Source organism: Drosophila arizonae, chromosome 4, assembly GCF_054131065.1.
Source record: "Drosophila arizonae isolate 15081-1271.41 chromosome 4, UAZ_ARI_1.0, whole genome shotgun sequence".
Lineage (NCBI taxonomy): Eukaryota > Metazoa > Arthropoda > Insecta > Diptera > Drosophilidae > Drosophila > Drosophila arizonae.
The window spans coordinates 27637894-27665359 of NC_142924.1; the positions used below are offsets into that span (position 1 = coordinate 27637894).

General features: G+C 40.3%; 1 protein-coding gene and 3 long non-coding RNA genes across 8 annotated transcripts; 2 read left to right on the forward strand and 2 right to left on the reverse strand.

Annotated features, from left to right (window-relative positions):
* The first annotated feature begins 1001 nt into the window (after positions 1 to 1001).
* On the forward strand, positions 1002 to 2077 carry LOC149269536 (uncharacterized). Its single transcript, XR_016269623.1, has 2 exons — positions 1002 to 1541; positions 1629 to 2077. It is a non-coding gene; the product is annotated as an uncharacterized LOC149269536 (long non-coding RNA).
* Positions 2078 to 15105: 13028 nt separating this feature from the next.
* Positions 15106 to 27053, forward strand: Tsp74F (Tetraspanin 74F). 5 transcript variants are annotated; one of them, XM_089466470.1, is made up of 7 exons: positions 15109 to 15392; positions 15911 to 16033; positions 25101 to 25187; positions 25263 to 25454; positions 26238 to 26333; positions 26394 to 26690; positions 26751 to 27053. In XM_089466470.1, exons 3-7 carry the CDS (start codon positions 25110 to 25112, stop codon positions 26796 to 26798), a joined length of 711 nt encoding a protein of 236 aa, XP_089322596.1. In that variant the 5' UTR covers positions 15109 to 15392; positions 15911 to 16033; positions 25101 to 25109; the 3' UTR covers positions 26799 to 27053. The 5 variants fall into 5 exon arrangements, with proteins under 5 accessions (XP_089322599.1, XP_089322598.1, XP_089322596.1 ...); XM_089466469.1 differs by having other exon boundaries at positions 15109 to 15279; XM_089466471.1 differs by having other exon boundaries at positions 15180 to 15198.
* On the reverse strand, positions 15911 to 16731 carry LOC149269537 (uncharacterized). Its single transcript, XR_016269622.1, has 2 exons — positions 16391 to 16731; positions 15911 to 16254 (listed from the first exon to the last, which is right to left on the reverse strand). It is a non-coding gene; the product is annotated as an uncharacterized LOC149269537 (long non-coding RNA).
* LOC149269538 (uncharacterized) lies at positions 19341 to 22370 on the reverse strand. Its single transcript, XR_016269621.1, has 2 exons — positions 20611 to 22370; positions 19341 to 20524 (listed from the first exon to the last, which is right to left on the reverse strand). It is a non-coding gene; the product is annotated as an uncharacterized LOC149269538 (long non-coding RNA).
* Positions 27054 to 27466: the final 413 nt, after the last annotated feature.

Genomic DNA, 27466 nt, shown 5'->3' on the forward strand with positions numbered 1-27466 from the left:
CCGCAGTTTGCTGCCATATGACCGTAATCGAGGCACTTGAAACAGCGTTTAGGCTGCTCCACGGCTCGGATACGGCAAACTACCCATCCTATTCTAATTTTGGACAACTCGAGCAGAGTTTTAGCTTTCCCAATTGGAAGAGCAACCGTAGCTCTTTGCTGTCCACCAAAAGCTGGCCGAAGCGATTTGATAGCCTCAATGGGGAGTGAGCTATCCTTCAACTCCACCCTAATTGCTTCCAAGATCTCCTCTTTGGTCGCTAACTCATCTAGATCGCGAATCTCAACTTGAGCCGATTCGGTAAGTGTTTTCACTACCGCTCGGTCTCCCAAGGCCTTGCCTACAGCTTCGTGCAGAGCCTCAGCGCTATGCTCTGGCTTCCTACTCAGTTGCAATAGAAGGTCCCCCTTAACTGTCTTCCTAATGCCTTGAACGTCGCTGCTCAGATGCTTCAAATTTGGGTCGCTTTTAACTACACGAAGCATGTCCGCATAGCTGCAACCCCCTACGCCTGAAATCGCAATCGCGTCAGTCCTGGGACGTTTTTGCATAGGCTTTCGCCCTTTGACGACTGTCCAGCTGCTCTGGTTTGTCTGTCGAGCGGCCTGGTTTGAAGTTTCAGTTTCAGCTGTAGCCCGTAGAGCCATTGGTTCTTTTGGGTTCGCTGCACTTCTATTGGGCCTCGGCTTTTTTGAGGGAGTTTTCCTCTGTTCGGAGGCAACTTCCCTCGACCGCTTGGGAGTATTGCTACCTACTGTAGCACTAATGCTCGCTGCCTTAATGTTTTCGCCTACTTTTTTGAGTGGCGTGGTCTGCACCTCACAGTTTTTAACCGAACGGTTGCAGAACGCTTCGGCCGTTCCAGCCTAGCCAGCTCCTCTCTCATTAAGGCATTTATATGCCGCTGACCCCCAAATAAGGCAGACAAACCCTCTAGTGTAGCTCCTATTTGAGCTAACGCTTCTTTTAGTGACTTGGGTGCCTGGCACTCAGCCACTGGAGCCTGGTTAGAAGTCGACGGCTGCGCCAACGCCCTCTGTTGTTGCTGCGGCGATCGCTGCAACGAGGAACGACGCGCAAAAGCTTGCAGCTCGTCCTCCATCATGGCATCCATTTCTGCTCCGACTACCACGGCGTGAAGCCTGTAGTGGGCAATGGCTACTAATGTAATCTGAGTTTACAACCCGCAGTAACGTAAACTCAACTTGACTACAGCGAGAGCCCGAAAGTATGCACTACTTTTAATAACTACTACTTCACTCCAGCAGCTAGGTTGCTGTCTTTGCTAAGGCTTAGCAACTCACCAACGTTAGTGAGCAGCTGATTGCCCGATGCAATTTCCAGCACTACTAACAGCTGTTAGAGTGAATGCACCTGCTTTTTATTATTGCGCAAGTGTGACGCCTAAAGTGACAAAATTTACGCGCCCACAAAAGACAAGGAAAGGAAAGAAGCCCTGACGCCAAAACAATGACGCTATCGCCCCCCCTCTCTTGCACCACCGAATTATACCGCTTGGGAATTCCACGAACCGCCGCGCAGTAAGTCTCTGGTAGTTTTTTTTGAGGTCGCTGGGTACGCCGCGCCCACAGCAAACACGTTGACTTCAGTTCTTTCCACTTTCGCAGGGGAAAACACAGTTCAAGCTATTGTCTACGATGGATCACGATGACATCGACCGCACTCCGTGAAAACGCAACTCGAACTCTCTGTGTGTGTGTGTGTGTGTGTGTGTGTGTGTGTGTGTGTGTGTGTGTGTGTGTGTGTGTGTGTGTGTGTGTGTGTGTGTGTGTGTGTGTGTGTGTATGATGTGTGTGTATATGCCTGTGTGTGTATGCGTGTGTGTGTGTGGGTGTGCGTGTGTGTGTGTGTGTGTCTTGTGTAAGCAGAAAGACGCGAAAAATGATTGCTCGAAGGGTTCAGGGAATCTCGTAGTCGGGCACTCTCGACTAGAGCTTTCTTACTTGTTGATAACTGGAAGTATGTTTTAAGCTATACGGTTTCAGCCCATGGCATAAATCATACTGACCTGAAAAATAAAGTAGAAGAAAAATTTAACTATCGCAAGCATTGGGGCTTAATGTCAAAGCCGTTGTTTGCGATCAGGGATCCAATAATAGATCAGTTTTCAATAGATGGGGTATTAATTTAAATAATTCTACATTAATGGCGAAGAAATTTTTGCAATATTTGATGCACCGCATCTAATAAAATCTCTTCGAAATATTCTTTTAAAGAATAATATTTTAACACCTGATGGCACAGTTTCATGGGCAATAATTAGGAAATTATATGAAACTGAAACCACAAACTTAACTCGTTTATGTCCGAAATTAACCTTAAAACATGTCATTCCGAATTGTTTTGAAAAAATGAAAGTTAAATTTGCCACAAAAATCTTTAGCCACAGTGTAGCGTCTGCAATACGCACTGTTATAGATTCAGGTGGGTTTGCTGATTGCAAAGACAGTGCAGTTGAAACGGCAATATTTATTGAACAAATTAATAACCTCTTTGATTGCTTAAATAGTCATGTGCTATTTGATAGCAATCCTTATAGATGTGCTAACAGTAGACAACAGTGAGGTTTTAATGAAAGGTCGTTAACACTCCCTCTTCTGATTTAATCCAAAATCGTTTGCACACTTAAAAGCCCTTGGCAGGCACAAACCTTATTTAAGTATTATAAACATACATACATATGTATGTAAGAAAGTACGTATATATATGTAAATGCATATATATGTATGTATGTATGCATGAATATTTCAAGCAGCATAGCGATTCTCACATATGTACATACATATGTAATTAGATATGTATACATGTAAGTAAACACATACAGTGAACCAATAATGTCTTCGTACAGCAGCAACTTTTTTTGGGAACGAAAAAAACATATAAATAGTAAAAAACTAATAAAAATTTTGATGCAGTTTTATTATCTTATCTATTAATCTTAATTTACAAAAAGAATTATGTCAATATGTTGCTTAGTTTAGTAGTTATAACTAAAAGTACATAAAAAGACACGATTTTGGCTCCAATAAAGTCTTCGTACACCGTACTTTCCTAGAACTTTAACTGCGGACAGAAACCGAAAATGATAACGGTTGTTTTCCAATGTATATATTTGCATGCTCGGGCATAATGTCGCCACATTTTGCAAGAAATTTTCTTCAATTTGAATCGCTAAGCGGAATCGCTAAAATGCCGGGCAAATATTTAACCATAGAAGAACGTCAACTAATATTAAATATGCACGTTAAGCAGCAGAAATCATATTCGGAAATTGCGAATATATTGTCTCGCAGTCGGTCAACGATCCAATCCGTAATTGGGCGATTTAGGAAGCATCATATTTCATCAAAACCCAAGCTTATAGAGGTTTTAAAAGAGGAATGGGAAAAAATAGATAAAATTATACAGAGAAGTTAGTCCTTTCAATGCCAAACCGACTAAAAGATGTTATAAAAAATAAAGGTTACCCAACAAAATATTAAATATACAAAAAATTACATTTTTGTTAGTTTTTAAGATTATTTTTTAAGTATTAAGTTTTACTGTAAGAAGACTTTATTGGAGCCAAAATCGTGTCTTTTTATGTACTTTTAGTTATAACTACTAAACTAAGCAACATATTGACATAGTTTTTTTTTGTAAATTAAGATTAATATATAAGATAATAATAATCAAAATTTTTATTAGTTTTTTACTATTTATATGTTTTTTTCGTTCCCAAAGAAAAAAGTTGCTGCTGTACGAAGACATTATTGGTTCACTGTATTCATTAAGCACAGAACATTTGTAAATCCTTCATACAAATAATAACAATAATCTTAAAATCTTACATTATCATTGTAAACTCTTTCAACAGTCTGGTAAATGTACTCTTCAAGAAGAAGTACAATGAAGGGAAATGGATTCGTCGCCAAGAATATTTTATTTTTGTACCCAACTGGCTTGAGCGGACAAACATACATATATAAATATAAATTTACAAATTATATTATACCAATGTTATTGAATTATCTTTGTTATACCCTGAACCCATTTTCAATGGGAAGTCAGGGTATAATGGTTTTCTTGAAATGTATGTAACAGGGAGAAGGAGGCGTGGCAGACCCCACACAGTATATATGTATATTCTTGATCAGGGTGACGAGCTGAGTTGATTTGGCCCTGTGCGTCGGTCTGTCCGTATGTATGAACGCGTCGATTTCAGAAGATATAAGTGCTAGAGACTTCAATTTTTTTAAATGTCCAATTTTGGTGCTGAGCTTCATGATTTGAGAGCCCACAGAGAGAGAGAGAGAGAGAGAGAGAGAGATAGAGAGAGAGGGGGGAAGAGTAAGACAAAAAACGCAAAGCGCATATATGACCATTTCGTTTGCATGCATGATTTCGTCGTGCTATCTTTCATTACCCGAGCCATCCAATACCAAGCCGAGCGAATACGAAGTTGGCCGGGACTTGCTAGACAGATGTTGCGGCGTGGAAAAACGTTGCTCTACATGTCTAGTCTATGTGTTGTTTGGTCAGTGACTAAATACTTTTCTTTTTCTTAGTCGAATAATTTTATAAGTTTAAATTTGTTTCTTCTTAAATAGCCCTCAAATATATATACGCAAAAATATACATATGTATATATGTAAGTCTGCACGCATAGCATCAGGCATTCCAGCCTTATACACGCGCTCATTTGTATGTGTGTATGTATGCACACATAAATGCGTACTCTAGCATATTCTAAGAATCTCAGTTGCGATTGATTTGTCTTTGCATTGTTTTTGAATTTCTAGCCGCTACACTGGCTTTTCTTTGCTATGTAGTGTCATAACAATAATGTGATTTTGTTGTAACTACTGTTGCTCGAATCGACGCGGTGCTGCTATAGGCAGAAGCGCCGGCGATCTTCATTTTAGTTATTTTTATTTTTTTTTTTTTTAGAAATTTCAAATTTTTGTTAATTTAGCTGCTTTTATATGTTGTAAATTTCAAATAAGTGTTTCTTTCCGTATTATGAATATCTATTAAGCTTATTTATATATATAAATACATAAGTAGATGGCTGACGCATATAAATGCCGCAATTCTGGCACTATAAATGCCGATTGCCACGCCCCTAAAAGCCGTATACTTCTCATTTTTGGCCAGTTCTTAGAACGAGCAACCGGCAACTTAAATGCAAATTTTGAATTCTAACGCTCAAAAAATGTGAAAATTACAGAGTATTTTTCGATATGCCGCGCCCCTAAAGAGGCTTTAAAATTATTTTTGAGGCGTCGATAGAAAAGGATACCAGTAACTCAACTATCCAAATTTGAAGCTTCTAGCTCTTAAACTGTAGGATATATAAACTTTTGCGGTTTGCCACGCCCCCTACTCTCGTACATATACCTCGCTTAGGTGGTCAACCCGCGTCTATATACCAAATTTCAGGTTTTTAGCATCAATAGTGTCCAAAATATAGCCGAATTCGAAAAATTACTATATCTTCAGGTCCGATTTGCCACGCCCCTAGTAGGCGTAGATATATAATTTTAGATATATAATTTTTCACCCATCTTTATAGAATTAAAACCTTAGCTTACGTGCAAAATTTCAGGTTTATAACTTGTGAGGAGCAACATAGGTATGCACGTATTATTGTATATGAACGTACGTATTTGCTGTGCGTTTATATGCATATACGTGCATATACATGATGCTCCACACAGCGACGCGAATACTGTAGGATCGACCCTCGCACTGGAAAGAGGGTCAAAGTCCTGTTAGAGGCGGTCTCTTTCGCTCCTACAGATTCAGCAATGGGCTCGCGTCGCACGCACGACGTTTTTTATGGGCACGAGCGGCAGAAAGGCCCCGCTCTAGAGCCGAACAGGCCCTGTTACCACACGAAGCACGGCCTGTAGCTGGGGTATAAAAGGCCACCAGCAGCCCCATACGGGGCTGTTGAAACTATACTCAAGAGAAGATATAAAGTGAAAAGTCGAAGTGCGTGAAGAAAGTGCCAAAGTCAAGTGAAAGTCAACGCGAGTGGTAAATCAGGACTCCCAGGACATCGTGGGAACAGCAAGGACATCCAGAGGGAATACTTGAGGATCATCAGCGACACCGATCAGGACATCGGTGCATATCAGCGGCTTAAGCGAGGCCTGCACATCTGAGTAAGCTTGTAGCCGTGTGCAAGAGAAGTGTTTGTGAGTGAAACGAAGCTAGTGTTGTGCTGTGAGCGAGTGGAATAGTAGGAGAGCGAACCGCCAGAGTTTACAGATCGAGGTCCTGACGTTTCCCGGATCGCCCCGGTGAACTAGCGTGTTTTAGCACAACACTCTCCCAGCCGGAGTGCGTTGAATCAGCGCTCAGTAGGTGTGCTTCGCTAAAGCCAACCAGCGAACCAGCATAAATATAAGTGACGTGTAAATTTCAAACTTATTTAAGAAAATACGCTATAAAACCTAAATCACATTTACGTTATAAAACCTAAATCACAAGTGACTAATTAATATCGCAGGGGCTTCAACAAATAAATTTGTTGGCACGAATCCACAGTCAGCTGAAACTAGTCCAGCTTAGACTCGGGATAAACCGAAGGCGTCCAACGTGGGGCCCTGGGATAAGAGATTAATTAGCGGATATTTATGAATATGGTGCGAGCGTGGGTATATAATCTGAAAAAGGATGAAGTGCTGCGTTATGGTGACGAGTTCGGAGTGAGCTTGTCAGGTACACTGGGCGTTATGCGGAGGCAGTTTGGCGAGTGGGTTGAGGGGAATGAAGGAAGCATTCCTTACTCACTGAGGATCGCCGAGCTGGGCCGACTGCATGGACGCCGTGCCTCGCTGAGGGATGAGCCAACTACCGCCGTTGTGGACAACGATATGGAAACAGAGCTTGCGCATATGGCGCGGCTCTGTGTGCCCTCCACGAGCGCAGCGGCGCGGCTGCAGGATACCTGACAAGGTGAGATGAGAGCCACATCCACCCCGCAACCTAAAATAAGGCCACGAGTGCCCGACGGCACCGCTCAGGAACAAGCCAAAGAAGTGAGGGAGTGGAGCTTCCGCTTTGATGGTACGACGAAGCCTTTGGAGTTCTTGGAGCAGGTGGAGTGGTCCGCTGACACATATGGCCTGGATCTGGACATGATCCCGAGGGCGATGCCTGAGCTGCAGAAAGGCATGGCCTTGAAGTGGTATGTGGCCAACAACCGACACTGGACGGCGTGGGCGACGTTTGTGCGCAGCTTCCAGGAGTTCTTTTTGCCCAGAGGCTATCTGGAGAAGCTGGAGGACGACGTCAAACGCCGGAGGCCTGTATCAATTCCGGACTCTGGTGGAATTTATGCAGCTGGCAGACGAGTTCGAGGAGCTGGAAAAAGATCGGGAGAGACTGCGGCAGCAGCCACGGCCTGGCCGGACGCGATTGATGGTCATGGACGACTGGTCATGGCCAGGACATGCCGAGTGTGTGGCCAGGAGGGGCACCGCACTTTTACGTGCCGCAACAAGGCACTGGATTTCTGCTGGCAGTGCGGGCACATTGGAGTGAGAATGTTTGCGTGTTGCCAGTCGGGAAACGAACAGCGGCACCCGCCATGGGCGAGCGGGAGCAGCGGCCAAGAGCCCCCAGGCGCTAGTAGGCCGTCTTCAGGATGAAGGCAGCCAGATGACAGCGATCGTGGCCATTGGAGCCACTCAACAAAGAGGTACGATCGACACGTGAGCCACAAGCAGCTGACAGGCTCAGAGGAGTGGGCGTGGTGCGTGCTACACGGCGGCGCATACGCTTAGCGGACGGCAGTTGCAGTCAGGTGGACTCGCAACTGGAGACGACGATCAGCCTGGGGAATCAGCAAATCCAGATCCCGTTGTTGATTCTGTCAGGAGTGATCGACGATATGGTGCTGGGCTGGGATTTCTTGGCCAGCATGGGCACCACACTGGAATGCGGCGGCTTGACACTGAGGATCAAGCCGAGAATTCCACAGTCGAGCGGACAGTCAGAGGAGAAGCTGTCCGTGGCTGTGGCCAGTGTGGAGGCGGACCCAGAGACGCCAGCGGAGGCGAACATGGAGCAGCCAACGCCTATGCACAAAGACCCAGAGGTGGACGCTTTTCTGAGGCATGAGCTGGAGAAGTTCCAGCATGTGAAAGGCACCACCAGGATCACGGAGCACCGGATCAGGATGCAGGACAACAGGGCCATAAAGCAGCGCTACTTCCCCAAAAATCCAAAAATGCAGGCGAAGATCAACCTGCAGGTGGATGAGCTGCTGGCCCAAGGCTGCATCGAGCCCTCGAAGAGTCCACATAGCGCGCCGATTGTTATGGTTCGCAAGAAGAATGGGAAGTGGCGCCTATGTGTGGATTTTCGACAGCTGAACAGCAGATCCATTAAAGATGCATACCCTTTGCCGCATGTGCATCACATTTTGGATCAGCTGCGAGAGGCGCGCTATATCAGCAGCCTGGATTTGAAAAATGGGTATTGGCAGATACCTATAGAGAAGGCCAGCAGACCACTGACGGCATTCACGGTGCCAGGAAAGGGGCTTTATCAGTGGGAAGTGATGCCGTTTGGACTCCATTCTGCGCCGGCAACATTTCAGCGAGTGCTGGACCACGTTATCGGCCCAGAAATGATGCCCCATGACTTTGCCTGGACGACATCATCGTCATCGGCCGAACGCGACAGGAGCATATGAACAACCTACGAGAGGTGTTCCGGCGACTGCGGGCATCCAACTTGAAAATCAACATCGACAAGTGCGATTTTTTCAAGAAGGAGCTAAAGTATCTGGGTCACAAAGTCACGGAGGATGGCATTTGCACGGATCCAGAGAAAGTGGCCGCTATCGCCGAGCTGAAGCCACCCACAAACGTAAAGGAGTTACGTCAATACGTGGGCGTGGCTTCATGTTACCGCCACTTCGTGCCAGATTTTGCAGCCACAGTGCATCTGGATGCACTGGTGCATTTAGCGGCTCAAACAGGGCACGAAGTGGGAGTGGACGGAGGAGCGGCAAAGAGCGTTCGAGACGGTAAAGGCCAAATTGACGCAGCGGCGACGCGGCACCATAAGGGTATAAAATAGGCAGGTGAGCTTTGGCTCGGCCTATTTTGTGAAAGTAATTATAGAGAGTTAGATCTGGGCATCGGCCGGGTACACCCTGCCGATCCTCGGTTGCTGGCCAGTGACTACGCTGGAGCGGCACGAGGAGCAAGCAGGGTGGACACACCGGTGTCCAGTCGACGCGCACGACGAGGTAGAGCGCGGCTGCCGCCGGTGAGGCTGCTATTTCATCCGCGCCGGCAGCCGATGAGACGGCTACGACGCCATCGGCCCTACCTGGAGCTGGAGCCGTCATCCAGCGAGGAGGCGAGCGCGGCCACCACTGGCTCGTTGTCGCCGGACAGCTCGACCAGCGTGGGATCGAGCGAAGGAATGCCGACCAGCGACGCCGAGGACGTGGGCCGGCCATGGTCGCCCGTTGGCTCGCCCGGTGTCGCCCATGCCGACGCCAATCTGGGAGCAGCTGGAAGAGGAGCGGTGGGACGAGACGCTGGTGAGCAGTTACATGCCCAACGGCAGATACTCGCCGACGCGACCGTTGTGGCGCCCGCCACGGCCACAGTTGTCGCACCGGGCGATGCCGTGCGGCGACGAGGAGTACGAGGCGGACGGCAAGCCCATCTTAATAGCTTACAGCGACGAGGACGAAGAGGAAGAGTTGATCGAAACCATCGTCATCTCGGATTCGGAAGACGAAGAGGCGCCTGAACTCCCTCGGGTAAGTGCCAGCTGCGCTGGAAAGGGGGGTCGCCTGGAGTACCGCGCCGGTCCAATCGAGACTGCTCGACTAGGATATACCCTGAACCCTCCAAGCTGATATTCTAATCATTCTGCACTTCTTTTATGCACACATACATACACATGCATCTACACGCACGCATAAGCTTGCGCTCTGCTAACTGCGCAGTAAGCAGCGACTACGCTTGGGCTGCACTACAGTGTGGGCAATATTATGAGAATTTATTTGTTGAATAAAATCTTTTGTAGACATACAATCTTAAAGAGTGTAATTATATGGTGAATATGTGTGTACATTCCAAAGCACAAGTCTCTAGTACTTGAAATGCGTTTTTTACAAATTGGGGGAGTGGTATCCAAAATCTGTAAATTACAAAATCTTTGTATCGATTAACTTTATATACAACGCAAATTTAAAGACTTCAGGTCTAAAAATGTTCAATTTAGGCCAAAAAATCAATTTTTCGATTATTCTCGATAAAAAAGTTATCGGACGATTTATCGAAAAAATAAAGAAAACTCGTACTGCGTATGGTACTCACGAGTATGCATGCCAAATTTCAGCTCTCTAGCTCTTATAACTTCTGAGATCGACGCACTCATACGGACGGACGGACGGACAGACGGACGGACAGGGCTATATCAACTCAGCTCGTCGCGCTTTGTGGGGTCTGCCACGCCTCCTTCTGCCCGTTACATACTTTTTCACAAAACCATTATACCCTGATTTCCCATTTTCAATGGGTTCAGGGTATAAAAAGAAAAAAAACAACACATATTTACAACAATTTTGGGTTGCCCGTTGAGAGTGGGTCACCATCGATGCCTGCCACGCGACGAGTCCATCCGGTTGTCCGTGCTGAGACGTAGGCGCGTTTTGCCGGCCGAATCCTCGCGCTCTGGCCAGCGTTTTGCTGTGAGCTGTGCGCGAATGAGGAGTGGCCGCAAAATGCCAGCCGGCGTCAAAGTTCGACACCGGTGGCAGCTGCAAACGACATCGATGTGGCCAGCTCTCAACAACCATCCAAAATTAGGCTGCATCAGCAACGGAGACACTGCAGCAAACGGAGAGTAGCTGCTATTATGAACGCCTTCATCAGCAGCGGAGAGGATGACGAGGGAGTTGAGAGGCAGGTGGCCGCCGCACGGGTGCCAAAGCCACCGGGGGCTGCAAAACTAACAGGTGAGTTTTGCAGCAGCGCTCGGCGTGGGCAGAGGCAGCGGCTTCCCATAGTGTACGCGGGGCATGCAGTCGGACATGTGGCTGTGTGCTGTGAGAGTGTGGCTTACAGACGCCTGCCACGCGGATAGCTCCACCGGGTCTTCAGGTGTCGGAAAAGCTTGACAACCGATCCTCGCGCATTGGCCAGCGACTTTGCTTTGAGCTGTGCGCGAAAGAGGAGTGGCCAACAAGCGCTCCGACACCAAAGATCTGACACCGGGGTCCATTTGCGAACGACGTTTGTGGCCCGATCTCATAGCAGCATTACATGGAATGACTGCAGTGCCCCACCGGAGCATCCCCTAGGCTCCAAGGAGCAGCAGGAACCAGCAGAGAGATGTCTCTAGCGGCGAGGGATAACAAGCACCAATGGCACCGGGGGTTGCAAAATCGAAAGGCGAGTTTTGCAGCAGCGCCCGACGTGGGCATTGGCAGCGGCTTGGTAGAAAAGATGCCCAGCCTGAAAAGCAATATTTTTATTAAAATTTTATTGAGACATAAAAATATTCTCGTGTTTTCCCGAAGGAAGAGGGGAGTGTGAGGAGCAATATAGGTATGCACGTATATGTGCGTTTATATGCATATACGTCCATATACATGTTGCTCCACACAGCGACGCGAATACTGTAGGAGCGACCCTAGCACTGGGAAGGGGGTTAAAGTCCTGTTAGAGGCGGTCTCTTTCGCTCGTACAGATTCAGCAATGGGCTCGCGTCGCACGCACGACGATCATCGGTGACCCTTAGCGGAGGTGCCGTTCGGGCCGGGTGATAGCAGGGGACACTTTTACTCGCATGGCAACAACGGTACTTCGGCCAATGGGAGGCTGCCACGCGATTTGGCGGGAAAGTGGCGTCACCCAGATCACGCCACTTTACCGTTTTTATGGGCACAAGCGGCAGAGCCGAACAGGCCCTGTTACCACACGAAGCAGGGCATGTAGCTGGGGTATAAAAGGCCACCAGCAGCCCCATACGGGGCTGTCGAAACTATACTGAAGAGAAGATATAAAGTGAAAAATCGAAGTGCGTGAAGAAAGTACCAAAGTCAAGTGAAAGTCAACGCGAGTGGTAAATCAGGACTCCCAGGAAATCGTGGAAACAGCAAGGACATCCAGAGGGAATACTTGAGGATCATCAGCGACACCGATCAGGACATCGATGCATATCAGCGGCTTAAGCGAGGCCTGCAAATCTGAGTAAGCTTGTAGCCGTCTGCAAGAGAAGTGTTTGTGAGTGAAACGAAGCTAGTGTTGTGCTGTGAGCGAGTGGGATAGTATGAGAGGCCTGTATATCTGTATATACCCTGATTTCCAATTTTCAATGGGTTCAGGGTATAAGAAGTAAGAAAACTCTACTCGAGAGTGCTCGACTAGATACTACCCTGAACCCAACAAATAACAAGTAGGAAAGCTCTAGTCGAGACTGCTCGACTACGAGATCCCCTGAACCCTTGGAGCAATAGATATTTCAAAAATTTTTCGCGTCTTTCAGCTTACACAAGAAACACGCACACACACACGCACGTCCGCACACACAGGCATACATACACACACACGCATACAGACACACATACACACACACACACACGCATACACACACAAATGCATACAAACACACATACACAAACACATACACACACATACACAAACAGATACACACACAAGCATAAACACGCATGGGCGGCAATGAGCGCTTACTATGAGAACTTAATTGCTTAATAATTTTTTTGTGGACGTACGATCTTCATGAAACTTTCAGATTATAATTATAATGGATATGCATGTGATTGCCAAAGCACAAGTCTCTAGTACTTGAAATACGCTTTTTACAAAAGTGAGGGTGAGGGGGTGAATTTAAGGGTGGGGGGTAAATTTTAACAAAAACCGAAATTGTATAAATTGCATATAAGCATACATTAAAAATTTGGAGACTCTAGCAATAAAGGTGTAGAAGATATAATTTTATAACTGGTTTTCGATAAGGTTTTTTATCGATCAAAAAAGATCGGGATAAGTTATCGATTTTTAATGATAAACTTGATATGCGCGCTGTAATTAGGGACATTTAAAAAAAAATTTAAGTCTCTAGCTCTTATATCGTCTGAAATCGACGCGTTCATACATACGGACAGACGGACAGACAGACGGACAGGGCCAAATCAACTCAGCTCGTCGCCCTGATCAAGAATATATACTTTGTGGGGTCTGCCACGCCTCCTTCTCCCTGTTACATACATTTCAACAAAACCATTATACCCTGATTTCCCATTGAAAATGGGTTCAGGGTATAAAAATGCCGATTTAGTATGGCCGAAATTTCAATTTCGATGTGTTTAAAAATATAAATAAAATACCACTCATTTAATAAAATATAAAAATATTTTGAATCAATAAAAAAAGTTAACATGAGCTGCACCGATCGGGATTCGAACCGCGACTTCTCGATCGAGCGTCATGCAGCTATCACAAGTGCAAGTGGTGCTGGCAAAACTCAAATAGATTCACTGCTGCTGCGCCATCTACCAAAACGAAATGAAACTAACAGCTGATGTGATTCAACGAACGTTTCTAGAAGAAGTTTGAATGTCTGTATGTGTGCACACGCATACGATGCTGTTGTAGCTGATGCACGTGCGTTTGTTAATTGGCCAAATATTTTATTATTTTTTATTAATTTTTGACTAAACGGAATTTAATGAAACTCAGCATATGATTTACATATTATATTGAATATTTGAGAAATATAAAAAAAAGAAAAATCATTCACAATTAGCTATAGTGGCATCTGATTTGAACTTGAATGTTTTTACTCGATAAAAACATAACGGGATGATTTATCGAATTTTAAAAGCAAACTCGACGTCCGCGCTGTATATACGGTCATTTAAAAAAAAAATTTAAGTCTCTAGCTTTTATATCTTCGGAAATCGACGCGTTAAAACATTCGGACAGACGGACAGGGCCAAATCGACTCAGCTCGTCGCCCTGATCAAGAATATGTATGCTTGTGGGGTCTGCCATGCCTCCTTCTGCCTGTTACATACATTTCAGCAAAACCATTATAGCCTGATTTCCCATTGAAAATGGGTTCAGGGTATAAAAACGAAATAGAGGAATCTCCGAATGCTGCTCACATTAATATTTTGTGGAACTATTATATATTTATATAAATATATAAGTGAGTCACGTAGTTTAAGCCAAGCAGAAAATTTTTAATTATTTTTAATTTTTTTCCAAAATGTATAATTTAATTTATATTGTATTTTTTAAATTCCATAGAAATGTTTCCTTCCGTTTTATTATATACATATACAGATATATGTAGATGGCAAACGCATATAAATATAGCAATTTGACACTACAAATGCCTAAGTGGTCTAAGTTTTGGCCAGTTTTTAGAACGACCGAATCACAGTGTATTTTTCGAAATGCCACACCCTTAAAAAGGCGTTACAATTATTTTTGGGTCATCGATAGAGGAGGTAACTCAACTCTAACTCAATTATCCAAATTCGAAATTTCTGCGGTTTTCCGCGCCCCATGTGCGCGAAGGGGGTTCAGTGTATCTCATAGACGTGCAGTCTTTTTAACTAATAAAAAAACGGGACCTAAAACCAAATACAAATTTTAGCTCTATGTAGTATGTAGTATGAACAGGATTAGACTATATAAGTGATTTACGGTGATATGTACTTATATGAAACTAAATTGAACATTTTAGTGTAATAAATAAAGCATCATAATAAAATAGGAAATTTCAGCATCATGTGCGAGCTGTGCAAAAATTATATAAAATTAGACAATGACGATGCTTATATTAAAAGACCTCACCAAAAACATGTTTTGTTTACTCTACACATTTTCACAAAGTGAACCAACAAAAAATTAACAAATACTAAGCCAAAAGTATTTGCGGTTTGTAAGTGAAGCTGAATATGTACATACATATACATACATATGTATAGCTCTCTAGCTTAATGTCTCACGGTCTGATTGTCTGTCTCATTTGCACCTTCAATGCTCCAATGTGTATTGTTTTGATTTTGTTTTGATACAAGCAAGCAATACAACAACGAAGCTCATTGTCAAAGAAACTAATAAAAAACCAGGCTTACAAACTGTTCTCATAACCAGTTCCAAGCAAGCGTTCGTTCAATGAGTACGTACGACAAAATTATACACTGAGTTCGACGCCTAGTTTTTCAAAATAGATATATAAATTGTGTATTTAATAAATAAAGTGAGTTTATTCAAATGCCTTATGCTTAAGATAATAGTGATCAACACAAAACATCAAAATATCATCTGTAAAATATTGTGAAAGCAAATTCAAATACAAAGCTGCAGTTGACGGTAACAATAAATTTACATATGAACATACATACACATGCATGTACATACATACATACATATAAAAGCAGCCATACCAGTAGGATATATGTATTTATGATTAAACAAAGTGCAAATTTAAACAATTTTGTTTTATTTAGATGAATTCCTTTAAATATTTGAGTGCGTATGTGTCAAATTTTTTTTAAATATATAAATATATTAAAAAAATAAATAAATAAAATAATAATAATAAAATTACAAAATTAAATATATCTATTAAACAGCCTTTGAATGCTGTTTTAAGTAACTTTTTATTTTGATAAAAAATAATTGTATATACATATGCACATATTTACATATGTATATTAATTTACATATGTATATGTATATATTTACACACCATGATTACAACAAATGTATGTACATATGTATGTACAAATATCATAATCTTAAACATGCAACCCAAATACGTACATACATACATATGTACATATGTATGTACATATGCATGCATATTAATTATATGTTTTCTATTGCAGTGTTATAGAACTAGTTGAAAATTACTTAGTTCAATTTAATATTGTTTATCGTAAAGTTATTGCAAGATCGTCAAAATTGGTTACTTAAAAAAAACTTCGTTTGTGATAACGGAAGATAGAAAAGTAAGTAATTTACATACACATCAAATAACTGGGTACAATGGTTGTGTTAAATGTACAAGCTTTGCTCGAATGCGTGGATCTCCGCAGTTTTCATCAATTACTGAAAGTAGTCGCACACTTCGAACAAATGGTTGTGTTAGATTTTACGCGATTTTAATCCACTCGGAACTCAAACCAACATAAGAGACGCTTTTGAGAATATACGATGCTTTGGATAAGATCTGGAAATTGTGTAGAACTTATTAGAGTATATAATTTGTATAGTCACTCATGAAAGTGAAATGAGTATACTGTCCATATAAACGCAGTTTATTTCGGCGCTATTAAAGCGAGACATTCAAAATTTGGAACACATACCGTCCGATTTATAAAGTGTTCAAATTTTTCCGATCCGCCCAATAGGGGCGAGGAAAATTGAAAAATGCATTTTTAAATGCAATATTGGACTTTACAATTTGCGCAGGCAGCAATAGTTACGCCCACAGGTTACAAATGCTCATAAACCTTTCCAGAGACTGCAAGCGTGTGTATACACGCCCGTCACGAAATCAAATGCGTTATGCGCATCAACACTTGCATACTCTTCCTGCAAATAATCATCGAAACGCAAACATTTTGTTTGCATGAGCGTGGCAAAAGCTTTTAAGATTTGAGTACATTCTTCTCTCAAAAGGAATGAGCTGGAATAGTCGCAAAAAGATTTCATTACTCGTGTTGCTGCTTGGAGCAAAACATATTTGCACGTATATTCATATAAACGGACAGCAGATACGTATATTCTTATATAATACTTCGCGCATACCTATTTATATAAAAAAGTAAGAACTTTGCAGTCGGGCGATGCCGATTGCAGAATACTCATTCACAGCCCAAACGCTGTCAACCAGAGAATATACTGAAATTTTTAAGTCTAGTGTGCAACAAAAAACAGGGCATGATCCCATTAAAATTGGAAAATATTCGATAGCTATTGCTATCATCATTGAATTATTGCAGCTATGATCTTTATTATATATCATATTATACTTATTATTAAGTAAGTTTTCTATTTTAGCTACTAGCTGATCAAGCAAAGCAGTGGCGCGGGTACTAAAAGTGGCGCAAGTTATATCAGAGTAGGGCAGGTTCAAAACCTCTTCGATATTTTTTTTTACCATTGAAAATGGGAAATCAGGGTATAATGGTTGGTTGAAATAACAGGCAGAAGGAAGCGTGGCAGACCCCATAATGTATATATATATTCATGATCAGGATGACGAGCTGAGTGGATATAGCCCTGTCCGTTTCTCCGTCCGTCCGTATGAGCAAACCGATTTCAGAAGATATAAGAGCTACAGAGCTGAAATTTGGAATGCATACTCGTGTGTACCATACGCAGATAACTCGTCCGATAACTTTTTTATCGATAATGATCGAAAAATTGATTTTGTTTTTCAGCCTTATTTGAACGCCTTTATACCTAAAGACTTAAGATTTACTGTGTATATACGCATTTCATTTCTGCTTTACAATATGATTACGCTCTGAAAGTTTCATAAAGATAGTCTATTTAAGAAAGAAACTATTCAACAATTAAATTATCATAATATTGCTCACACTGCAGCGCAGCCCAAGCGCTGTCACTGCTAACTGCGCAGTCAGCAAAGCGCATGATATACGAGCCTCTTACTGTTTTGTTTTTTATACGTACGTACGTCGTACGTCCACAAAAAAAGTTATTAATCAATTAAGTTTTCATAGTAAGCGCACACTGCAGTCCATGCGTGTTTATGCGTGGGTGCTTGTGTGTGTATGTGTGTGTGTATGTGTGTGTGTATGCGTTTGTGTGTGTATGTGTGTGTGTGTGTGTGTCTGTATGCGTGTGTGTGTATGTGTGCCTGTGTGTGCGTTTGTGTGTGTATGCATGTGTGAGTGTATGTGTGTCGCAGTTCGCAGTTCGTGTCGTGTTTCTTATGTAAGCTGAAAGACGCGAAAAATTATTGAAATATCTATTGCTCCAAGGGTTCAGGGGATCTCGTAGTCGAGCAGTCTCGACTAGAGCTTTCTTACTTGTTTCATACTTATTCCTTTTTTATACCCTGAACCCATTGAAATGTATATTCTTGATCAGGGCGACGAGCTGAGTCGATTTGGCCCTGTCCGTATGTCTCCGTCCGTCTGTCCGTATGAACGCGTCGATTTCAGAAGATATAAGAGCTAGAGACTTCAAATTTTTTTAAAATGTCCGTATTTACAGCGCAGATATCGAGCTTGTCATTAAAAATCGATAAATCGTCCCGATATTTTGTATCGATAAAAACCCTTATCGAGAATCAGTTATAAAATTATATCTCCTGCATCTTTAAGGCTAAAGTCTCCAAATTTTTAATGTATGCTTATATGCAATTTCTACAATTTCGGTTTTTGTTAAAATTTACCCCCACCTCTATATGCACGCCCTCACCTTCACTTTTGTAAAAAGCGTGTGTGTGTCTGCGTGTGTGTGAAATAACTATTGCTCGAAGGGTTCAGGCACTGACCAAACAACACATAGACTAGACATGTAGAGCAACGGTTTTCCACGCCGCAAAATCTGTGTAGCAGGTCCCGGCCAACTTCGTATTCGCTCGGCTTGGTATTGGCTGGCTCGGGTAATGAAAGATAGCACGACGAAATCAGTGCGCTCTAAGCACGCGAACGAAATGGTCATGCATGCGCTTTGCGTTTTTTGTCTTACTCTCCCTCTCTCTCTCTCTCTCTGTGGGCTCTCAAATCATGAAGCTCAGCACCGCACAAAAATTGAAATTTCTTCACGACGGTCCCAGCTCTTTCCTTTTGAGTAAAGAGTATACAGAAATCTTAAAATCGTTTGCGACATTCATGCAAACAAAATGTTAGTGTTTCGATATACATATATTTATGGGAAGGGTATGAATGCGTTGAGGCGCATAAAGAATATGATCTCGCGACGGGCATGCACACACACACTTGTAGTCCCTTGCCACATGTATGAGCATTTGTGACCTGCGTGCGTTTCTCTTGCTGCTTATAGCCATTTTAAAGCCCAGCATTTGCATTTGGTCGGTCTTACGGACTGTCATAACCACTTTACACAGATGTACTATGTATGAACATACATATGTACATAAGTACATTTATATACATACTAGCTGGCCCGGCAAACGTTGCATTGCCCTCTATATTATTTCTAGGTAAAAAATTGTTGAAAGCTATGTTGTTCAGGTTGGGATACACTCTGAGTAATTTATTAATCGGATTTTCATTCAAGCGCCTTGTAAAGGACATTCTTCGTTTTTTGGTCAGGTGCAAGAACAAATAATGCGGATGGTTTGCCAACACGTGAGCTTGCCACGTTCAATTGACCATGAGAAAAACACACATTTTCTAGATTGAGGCCACAAATAGTCAAAGATTGGCCCTGTGACTTGTTGATCGTCATGGCGAAGGCAAGACGAAGCGAGAATTCAAATAAATTCAAAGGGCATATCTTTTGAGATCATCGGAATCCTAGGAATAAGAACTTCCTCATCTTTAAATTTTCCTTTGAGTATCGACGCGTGAATCACATTGCTCATCAGTTTTCTTATCACCAAACGCGTTCCATTGCACAGTTTTGGTTGGTTTAAATTTCTAAGCATGCAAATCTTGGAGAATTGCTCTTTTCATAGCTGTGTTCATTTCTTGACGCCGGTCAAGTTGTTCTTCCATATTGCCCATGAAGTATATTTGCAAGAATTTTTGCTGTGCATCTTCAATAGGTTGCAATGATCCAATGCGATGGCAAATCTGGCCTTGAATCTTTAAATTCAAAGCCATAGTTATAGTTAGATTTACAAACACTTTTTACATAAATCTAACAAACTACATTATTCCAAAATTTTTTTTTTTTTTTTTTTTTTTTTTTTATTTTGACAGTCATAGAAAATAACATTTTTAACGTAAATTACCTTAAATGTCGGATTATATCCGTTACCAATAATTTCCGCCCCAAATGAAGTCATTTGAAAACAGGCATTGTATTTTTGAGTGCTCGTTAGAAAATGTCGTGATTCTAGTGTTTCGCCGTAAAGCAGGGAACGCAATGCTCTGGTGGCGAGACCACTAATGGCAATGTCACTTTACCACTAAGGCAGCACAAACCGGGCGTTTCACCAGCAAACTTCAATGCGCCACAATGCTGGCAAACAACGTCCATTGGACCAATGCAAACTAAACGATTCAAGCTGTAATCAATGGTGCAATCATATCGAAACGCTGCTCGATTCAAATCAATCCTTGAACCATTTCTTATTGCCATTTCACGGGCTGCCTCTCTTTGAGAAGCACGAATTAAGGCCCTTCTTTGCTGGGTACTAACGCGGAGCCTTTCTCGGGCGATTTCTCGCTCTTCGTCAGATAATTGACTCGCGCTATTCCGTTGCCTAATTGCATTATGGGTCCGCCGGGAAAGATTAGATCTTCTAGGACGCGGCATTTTTATTAATAGTAATACTGCCCTCGCACAAAACCATATAAATCAATCGAGAAATATAAATATAAATAATTTACACAAATTTATGTTTGAGACAAACAAATACCTGAACTTTCGAGATATTTAGCTTTTGTAAAAGTCCAAAAATATAAAAAGCCAAAAATACACTTTTTAATAATTAACTTTTTTTTTTAATTTCGAATTTTTAATTTTTTATTTATTTTTGATTAGTCAGGTTTTAATCTTTTGATTTTTTTTTTTAATTTTTTCAGATTTTTGATTTGAAATATTTAGAATGTTTAAAAGTCCAAAAATATAAAAAGCCAAAAATACACTTTTTAATAATTAACTTTTTTTTTTTTTTTTGAATTTCGAATTTTAAATTTTTTATTTATTTTTTGAACAGTCAGGTTTTAATCTTTTGATTTTTTTTTGAATTTTTGCAGATTTTTGATTTGAAATATTTTTCTTTTTGATTAGGAAAAAAATTTTTTTTTGTTGAATAGTCTTTTTTTTTTTTTTGTTGAATAGTCTGGCCTGCTCGAGGCTGTGCCGTAGACTGACTGACTACATTTGTTTATTTACTTCTACACTATTGTCAAAACTGTCACTGTTACCAAGCCTACTGGGTATAAAAAAAATTTGAACATTTGGGGAAAAAACCGCGTTTTTCAAGTATTCGGCAAATTTTTTCAGTATTTTTAAGACCCTATACTAAACTCGTTGCGGAGACAAATCCAACAAATCAAAAACCATGAAAATTGGTCCAGCAGATCTCGAGTTATAAGTGCTTGGACACTTTTACACAACTCTCTTTTATATATATAGATTAGTCAGGTTTTAATCTTTTGATTTTTTTTTTAATTTTTTCAGATTTTTGATTTGAAATATTTAGAATGTTTAAAAGTCCAAAAATATAAAAAGCCAAAAATACACTTTTTAATAATTAACTTTTTTTTTTTTTTTTGAATTTCGAATTTTAAATTTTTTATTTATTTTTTGAACAGTCAGGTTTTAATCTTTTGATTTTTTTTTTGAATTTTTGCAGATTTTTGATTTGAAATATTTTTCTTTTTGATTAGGAAAAAAATTTTTTTTTGTTGAGTAGTCTTTTTTTTTTTTTTGTTGAATAGTCTGGCCTGCTCGAGGCTGTGCCGTAGACTGACTGACTACATTTGTTTATTTACTTCTACACTATTGTCAAAACTGTCACTGTTACCAAGCCTACTGGGTATAAAAAAAATTTGAACATTTGGGGAAAAAACCGCGTTTTTCAAGTATTCGGCAAATTTTTTCAGTATTTTTAAGACCCTATACTAAACTCGTTGCGGAGACAAATCCAACAAATCAAAAACCATGAAAATTGGTCCAGCAGATCTCGAGTTATAAGTGCTTGGACACTTTTACACAACTCTCTTTTATATATATAGATTATTATTGCTAATCATGTTTATAAGTGTGTTTATACACGTAAATAATTATATAATTAAAATTATTTTATACATATTTTCAACCGAAAAAATTATCGTAAAACACTACTAACTTTATTAAATTCTTTGCAATATATGAAATACACATGTCATATTATACTCAAGCTTTACTCATTATTGTCGAAAATTTCTAATTAAGTCATAATGGCCCATTTGATAGTCACCCTACGATTCAAATCATACAAAATTTACAAACTACTAAATCCAGAGACAATTAGCTTGCCATCCCATACAAGCATACACATACACAAATGTATGTATGCATGTGCTCACTTCACATGGCAGAACAACGGCAAATTTTGGGCTGATGATAGACGAAAATACTGAGAAAGAATTGAGTTTCGCGACGCACACACACAAAAGCATATAGGATGTAGCAAGGATGTAAGTGTGTGTGTGCATGCTCGTCGCGAAAATTTATTCTTTCTGTGCACAACAGCCTGTGCAAATGGTAAAGCCCAAAATTTGCCGTTGTTCTGCCATGTGAAGTGAGCACATGCATACATACATTTGTGTATGTGTATGCTTGTATGGGATGGCAAGCTAATTGTCTCTGGATTTAGTAGTTTGTAAATTTTGTATGATTTGAATCGTAGGGTGACTATCAAATGGGCCATTATGACTTAATTAGAAATTTTCGACAATAATGAGTAAAGCTTGAGTATAATATGACATGTGTATTTCATATATTGCAAAGAATTTAATAAAGTTAGTAGTGTTTTACGATAATTTTTTCGGTTGAAAATATGTATAAAATAATTTTAATTATATAATTATTTACGTGTATAAACACATTTATAAACATGATTAGCAATAATAATATGTATATAAATGTACTTATGTACATATGTATGTTCATACATAGTACATCTGTGTAAAGTGGTTATGACAGTCCGTAAGACCGACCAAATGCAAATGCTGGGCTTTAAAATGGCTATAAGCAGCAAGAGAAACGCACGCAGGTCACAAATGCTCATACATGTGGCAAGGGACTACAAGTGTGTGTGTGCATGCCCGTCGCGAGATCATATTCTTTATGCGCCTCAACGCATTCATACCCTTCCCATAAATATATGTATATCGAAACACTAACATTTTGTTTGCATGAATGTCGCAAACGATTTTAAGATTTCTGTATACTCTTTACTCAAAAGGAAAGAGCTGGGACCGTCGTGAAGAAATTTCAATTTTTGTGCGGTGCTGAGCTTCATGATTTGAGAGCCCACAGAGAGAGAGAGAGAGAGAGAGTTAGAGAGAGAGAGAGGGAGAGTAAGACAAAAAACGCAAAGCGCATGCATGACCATTTCGTTCGCGTGCTTAGAGCGCACTGATTTCGTCGTGCTATCTTTCATTACCCGAGCCAGCCAATACCAAGCCGAGCGAATACGAAGTTGGCTGGGACCTGCTAGACAGATTTTGAAGCGTGGAAAAACGTTGCTCTACATGTCTAGTCTATGTGTTGTTTGGTCAGTGGTTCAGGGGATCTCGTAGTCGAGCAGTCTAGACTAGAGCTTTATTACTTGTTATACCATGAACCCATTGAAAATGGGAAATCAGGGTATAATGGTTTTGTTAAAAGTATGTAACAGGCAGAAGGAGGCGTGGCTGACCCCACAAAGTATATATATTCTTGATCAGGGCGACGAGCTGAGTCGATTTGGCGTTGTCCTCCGTATGTATGAACGATTTTTCTCTAAATATCGATAATTGCTCTCGATATTTTACTATCGATTAAACCTTATCGAAAGCTATTTTTTTATTTATATCTCCTACACCTTTAGAACTAGAGCTTTCAAATTTTAAATGTAGACTTATGTGTATTTTATATAATTTCGGTTTTTGTCTTCTGTGTAAGCAGATAGACGCGAAAAATGATTGAAATAGCTATTGCTCGAGGGACGGGGATCTCGTAGCCAAGCAGTCATGACTAGTGCTTTATTACTTGGTTATAAAATATATATTTTATAGGGAAGGTGCGAGATTGAATGAATGGCATTTAATGCTTTTGTTTCGTAGTCGAATAATTTTATAATTTTAAATTTGTTTCTTCTTAAATAGCCCTCAAATACATAGATACATATCCAGACTTAAACACGCGCTCAGTAACTCAACTATCCAACTATTCTAGCTCTTAAACTGTAGGAGATATACGCTTTTGCGGTTTGCTACGCTTCCTCTGGGCGGACATATATCTACCATAGCTAGTTGGTCTTGGGTGGTCAACTCGCGTATACCAAATTTGCCCCAAAGTGCCTAAAATATAGCAGAATTCGAAAAACCACATCTTCAGGTCCGATTTGGCACGCCCCTAGTAGGCGTACAGTAGTGGTTCACAGCTTATTTCAACCAGCACCTCAAAAAAAGTTTGCAGATCTATAAAATCTAAACTGTTGGGGATATCGAAAAAATTTAAACGCTGGTTGTTAGTGTGATGTTTAAACTAATACAAAAATAATTAATTTATTTTTTAAATATTTTTTAATATTTTAAATTGATTAAAAACTAAAAAATGACACCAAAACAGTTCCACAGCTTATTTCAACCACAAACTTTGCAGCTGATTAAAGTCTTTCACCTTCATGAAACTTTTAGATAATTATTATAACATGGATATGCATGCACTTGCCAAAGCAAGTCTCTAGTATTTGAAATACGCCATTTACAAATATGTTGGTGAGGGGTGGGGGGTAAATTAAAAAAAAAAAAATTAAAAGAATTGTATAAAATGCATCTAAATATATATTTAAAATTTGGACACATTAGCCTTAAAGATGCAGGAGAAATAATTTTATAGCTATTTTCGATAAGGTTTTTTATCGATAGCAAAATAATGAGATGAGTTATAGATTTTTGGTAAAAAAAATTCGAAGTCTCTAGCTTTTACATCTTCCGAAGTCGACGCGTTCATACATACGGACGGACGGACAGACGGACAGGGTCAAATCGACTCAGCTCGTCGCCCTGATCAAGAATATATATGCTTGTGGGGTCTGCCATGCCTCCTTCTGCCTGTTACATACATTTCAACAAAACCATTATACCCTGATTTCCCATTTGCAATGGGTTCAGGGTATACAAAGTTGCAATTATATAATTTTTATTACAGGAGGACAAGATGGGGTTTAGTTCACGCATGGACTGCTGTGGCCAATTCGTGAAATACAGTCTGTTTATATCGAACTTTGTTATGTTTGTAAGTTATATCATCCTTTTATCAAAAAATAATAAGTACATCTTAAAATTAATGTTTCAAAATTTGGTTTTGTAGGTGGGAGGAGCTATTGTATTCAGTCTTACTCTCTGGACTTTAATTGATAGAAGCTTTGTCAATGAATTGCTGGGGACAAATCTTTTCTCCGGTGCTGTCTATGTTCTGTTGGTCACTTCTGTCATAATATGTTTAGTTTCATTTCTTGGTTGTGTAGGCGCTGGAAAGGAAGTTAAGTGTTTGCTCTTATCGGTAAGTATTATAGTTACTTACATAAATAATTAATCTAAAGGTTTAATAGTATTCAAATTATCAGTTATAAACAAGTAAGAATGTTGCGGTCGGGCGTTACCAACTGCAGATTACTCATTTACATCCCATTAGCAATTCAGTAGCTAAGTTTACCTCCTAACACTGTGGAAAATGCAATATTTACCAACTGAAGATTACTCATTTACATCCCATTAGCAATTCAGTAGCTAAGTTTACCTCCTAACACTGTGGAAAATGCAATATTTTGCACTCTCCTGAGTGGTCAACCCGGTATATATACCAAATTTCAGGTCTTTAGCATCAATAGTGCTTCATATATAGCAGAATTTGAAAAATCACTCTAGGATATACAGTTTTATCCGATTTTCCACGCCCCTAATGAGCGTAGATATCTACCATAGCTTTTAATATTGGGTAGCGGTGGCGGTAGCGGCCAAAGTCTCTAGCTTAAATAGCGCCGAAATAAACTACGTTCATACGGACATTGCACAAAACTAATACATTCATTTAGTGAATGAGTATAATTAAGTTCAATTTTTAAGTTACTACTGCCTGTAAGGCAATGAAGATTACATGAAAAGTAATCCATTTTATTTATTTAATTAATACTTAATACAATTCCGATGATAAACTGATTTCAATTTTTAAGTTACTACTGCCTGTAAGGCAATGAAGATTACATGAAAAGTAATCCATTTTATTTATTTACTTAATACTTAATACAATTCCGATGATAAACTGATTTTCCATTACAATCCTTAGTACTTCATCATCGTTGCTTTGGTTTTCGTTACCATGCTAATTGGCGGCGTTTTGGGCTACGTTTTTCGTGAACGAGTGCAGCAAACTATGCGTCAGGTAAATATATCAGGACCATAATATGAGATGTGGAAAAGTGTAAACCTTGTTTTTAATTAGGAAATGCGTTCCACAATGGCTTTGTATGGTAGTCGGCGAGAAATTACACAGGCTTGGGACTTAACACAAGAACGTTTACAATGCTGTGGCGTAGATACTTGGCACGATTGGAATCGATATGGACTTGTGCCAGAATCATGCTGTCAAGAACTGTTTGGAGGACAACGCAAAGAATGTGCTCTCTTTCCCAATATAACGAATTTGTATAATCAAGGCTGTTTGTATGTGGCTACAAATTTCATACGAGATCATGCGGCTGTTATTGGAGGCACATCGATAGCCGTCGCTATACTTATGGTATGTGCCTTAGCTTTATTTATGTTTATGCTTATTATTATTATGTGCATTGATTTTCAGATCTTTGGTATGATTTTCTCTTGTTTGTTATTCAATATGATTGAATAACATCTTTTTGGACATTGTCGAGGTCAAGGGAACCCTGTTTATTAAACAATGTTAACATAAAGTATTATCCGAGTGTATGATATGTAAGATTTGTTATGCAAAAGTTGTCGCTTTTGTAAAATTTGTATATGCTTATGTACATAATTAATTATTTACCTATATAAATGCATAGTGGGCTGTCAATTTGTTATTTTTTGTTACATATAATGCTGTTTTAATTTCTATTAATATAATAATAATAATGAGATATCTTAATATTTTGAAACATGTAACAAATCTATAATTGAGACGGGTCGACTACGGGATACCTTGAACACTTCAATATAGACCTATAAAAACAAGTAATCAAACTCTAGTCGGGAGTGCTCAACCACCCTGAACAAAACTAAACAAGTAATAAAGCTTTAGTCGACACTGCTCCACTAGGAGATCCCCTGCACCCTCTCGCACATGCACATTTAAAGACACAGGCATAAATGCCTGCAAATGTGTGATTGCTGCAGTGTCGGCCAACTACGGGACCTTTATTGTTTATTAACTTTTCTTGCAGATGATTATAACACTGAAATGCGTAAATTTACCACATTTACTCTGATAGTTTTGTTTAAATGGTTTTGTTAAAATGTATTAAAATGGCAGAAGGGCGACGAGCTGAGTTGATTTAGCCC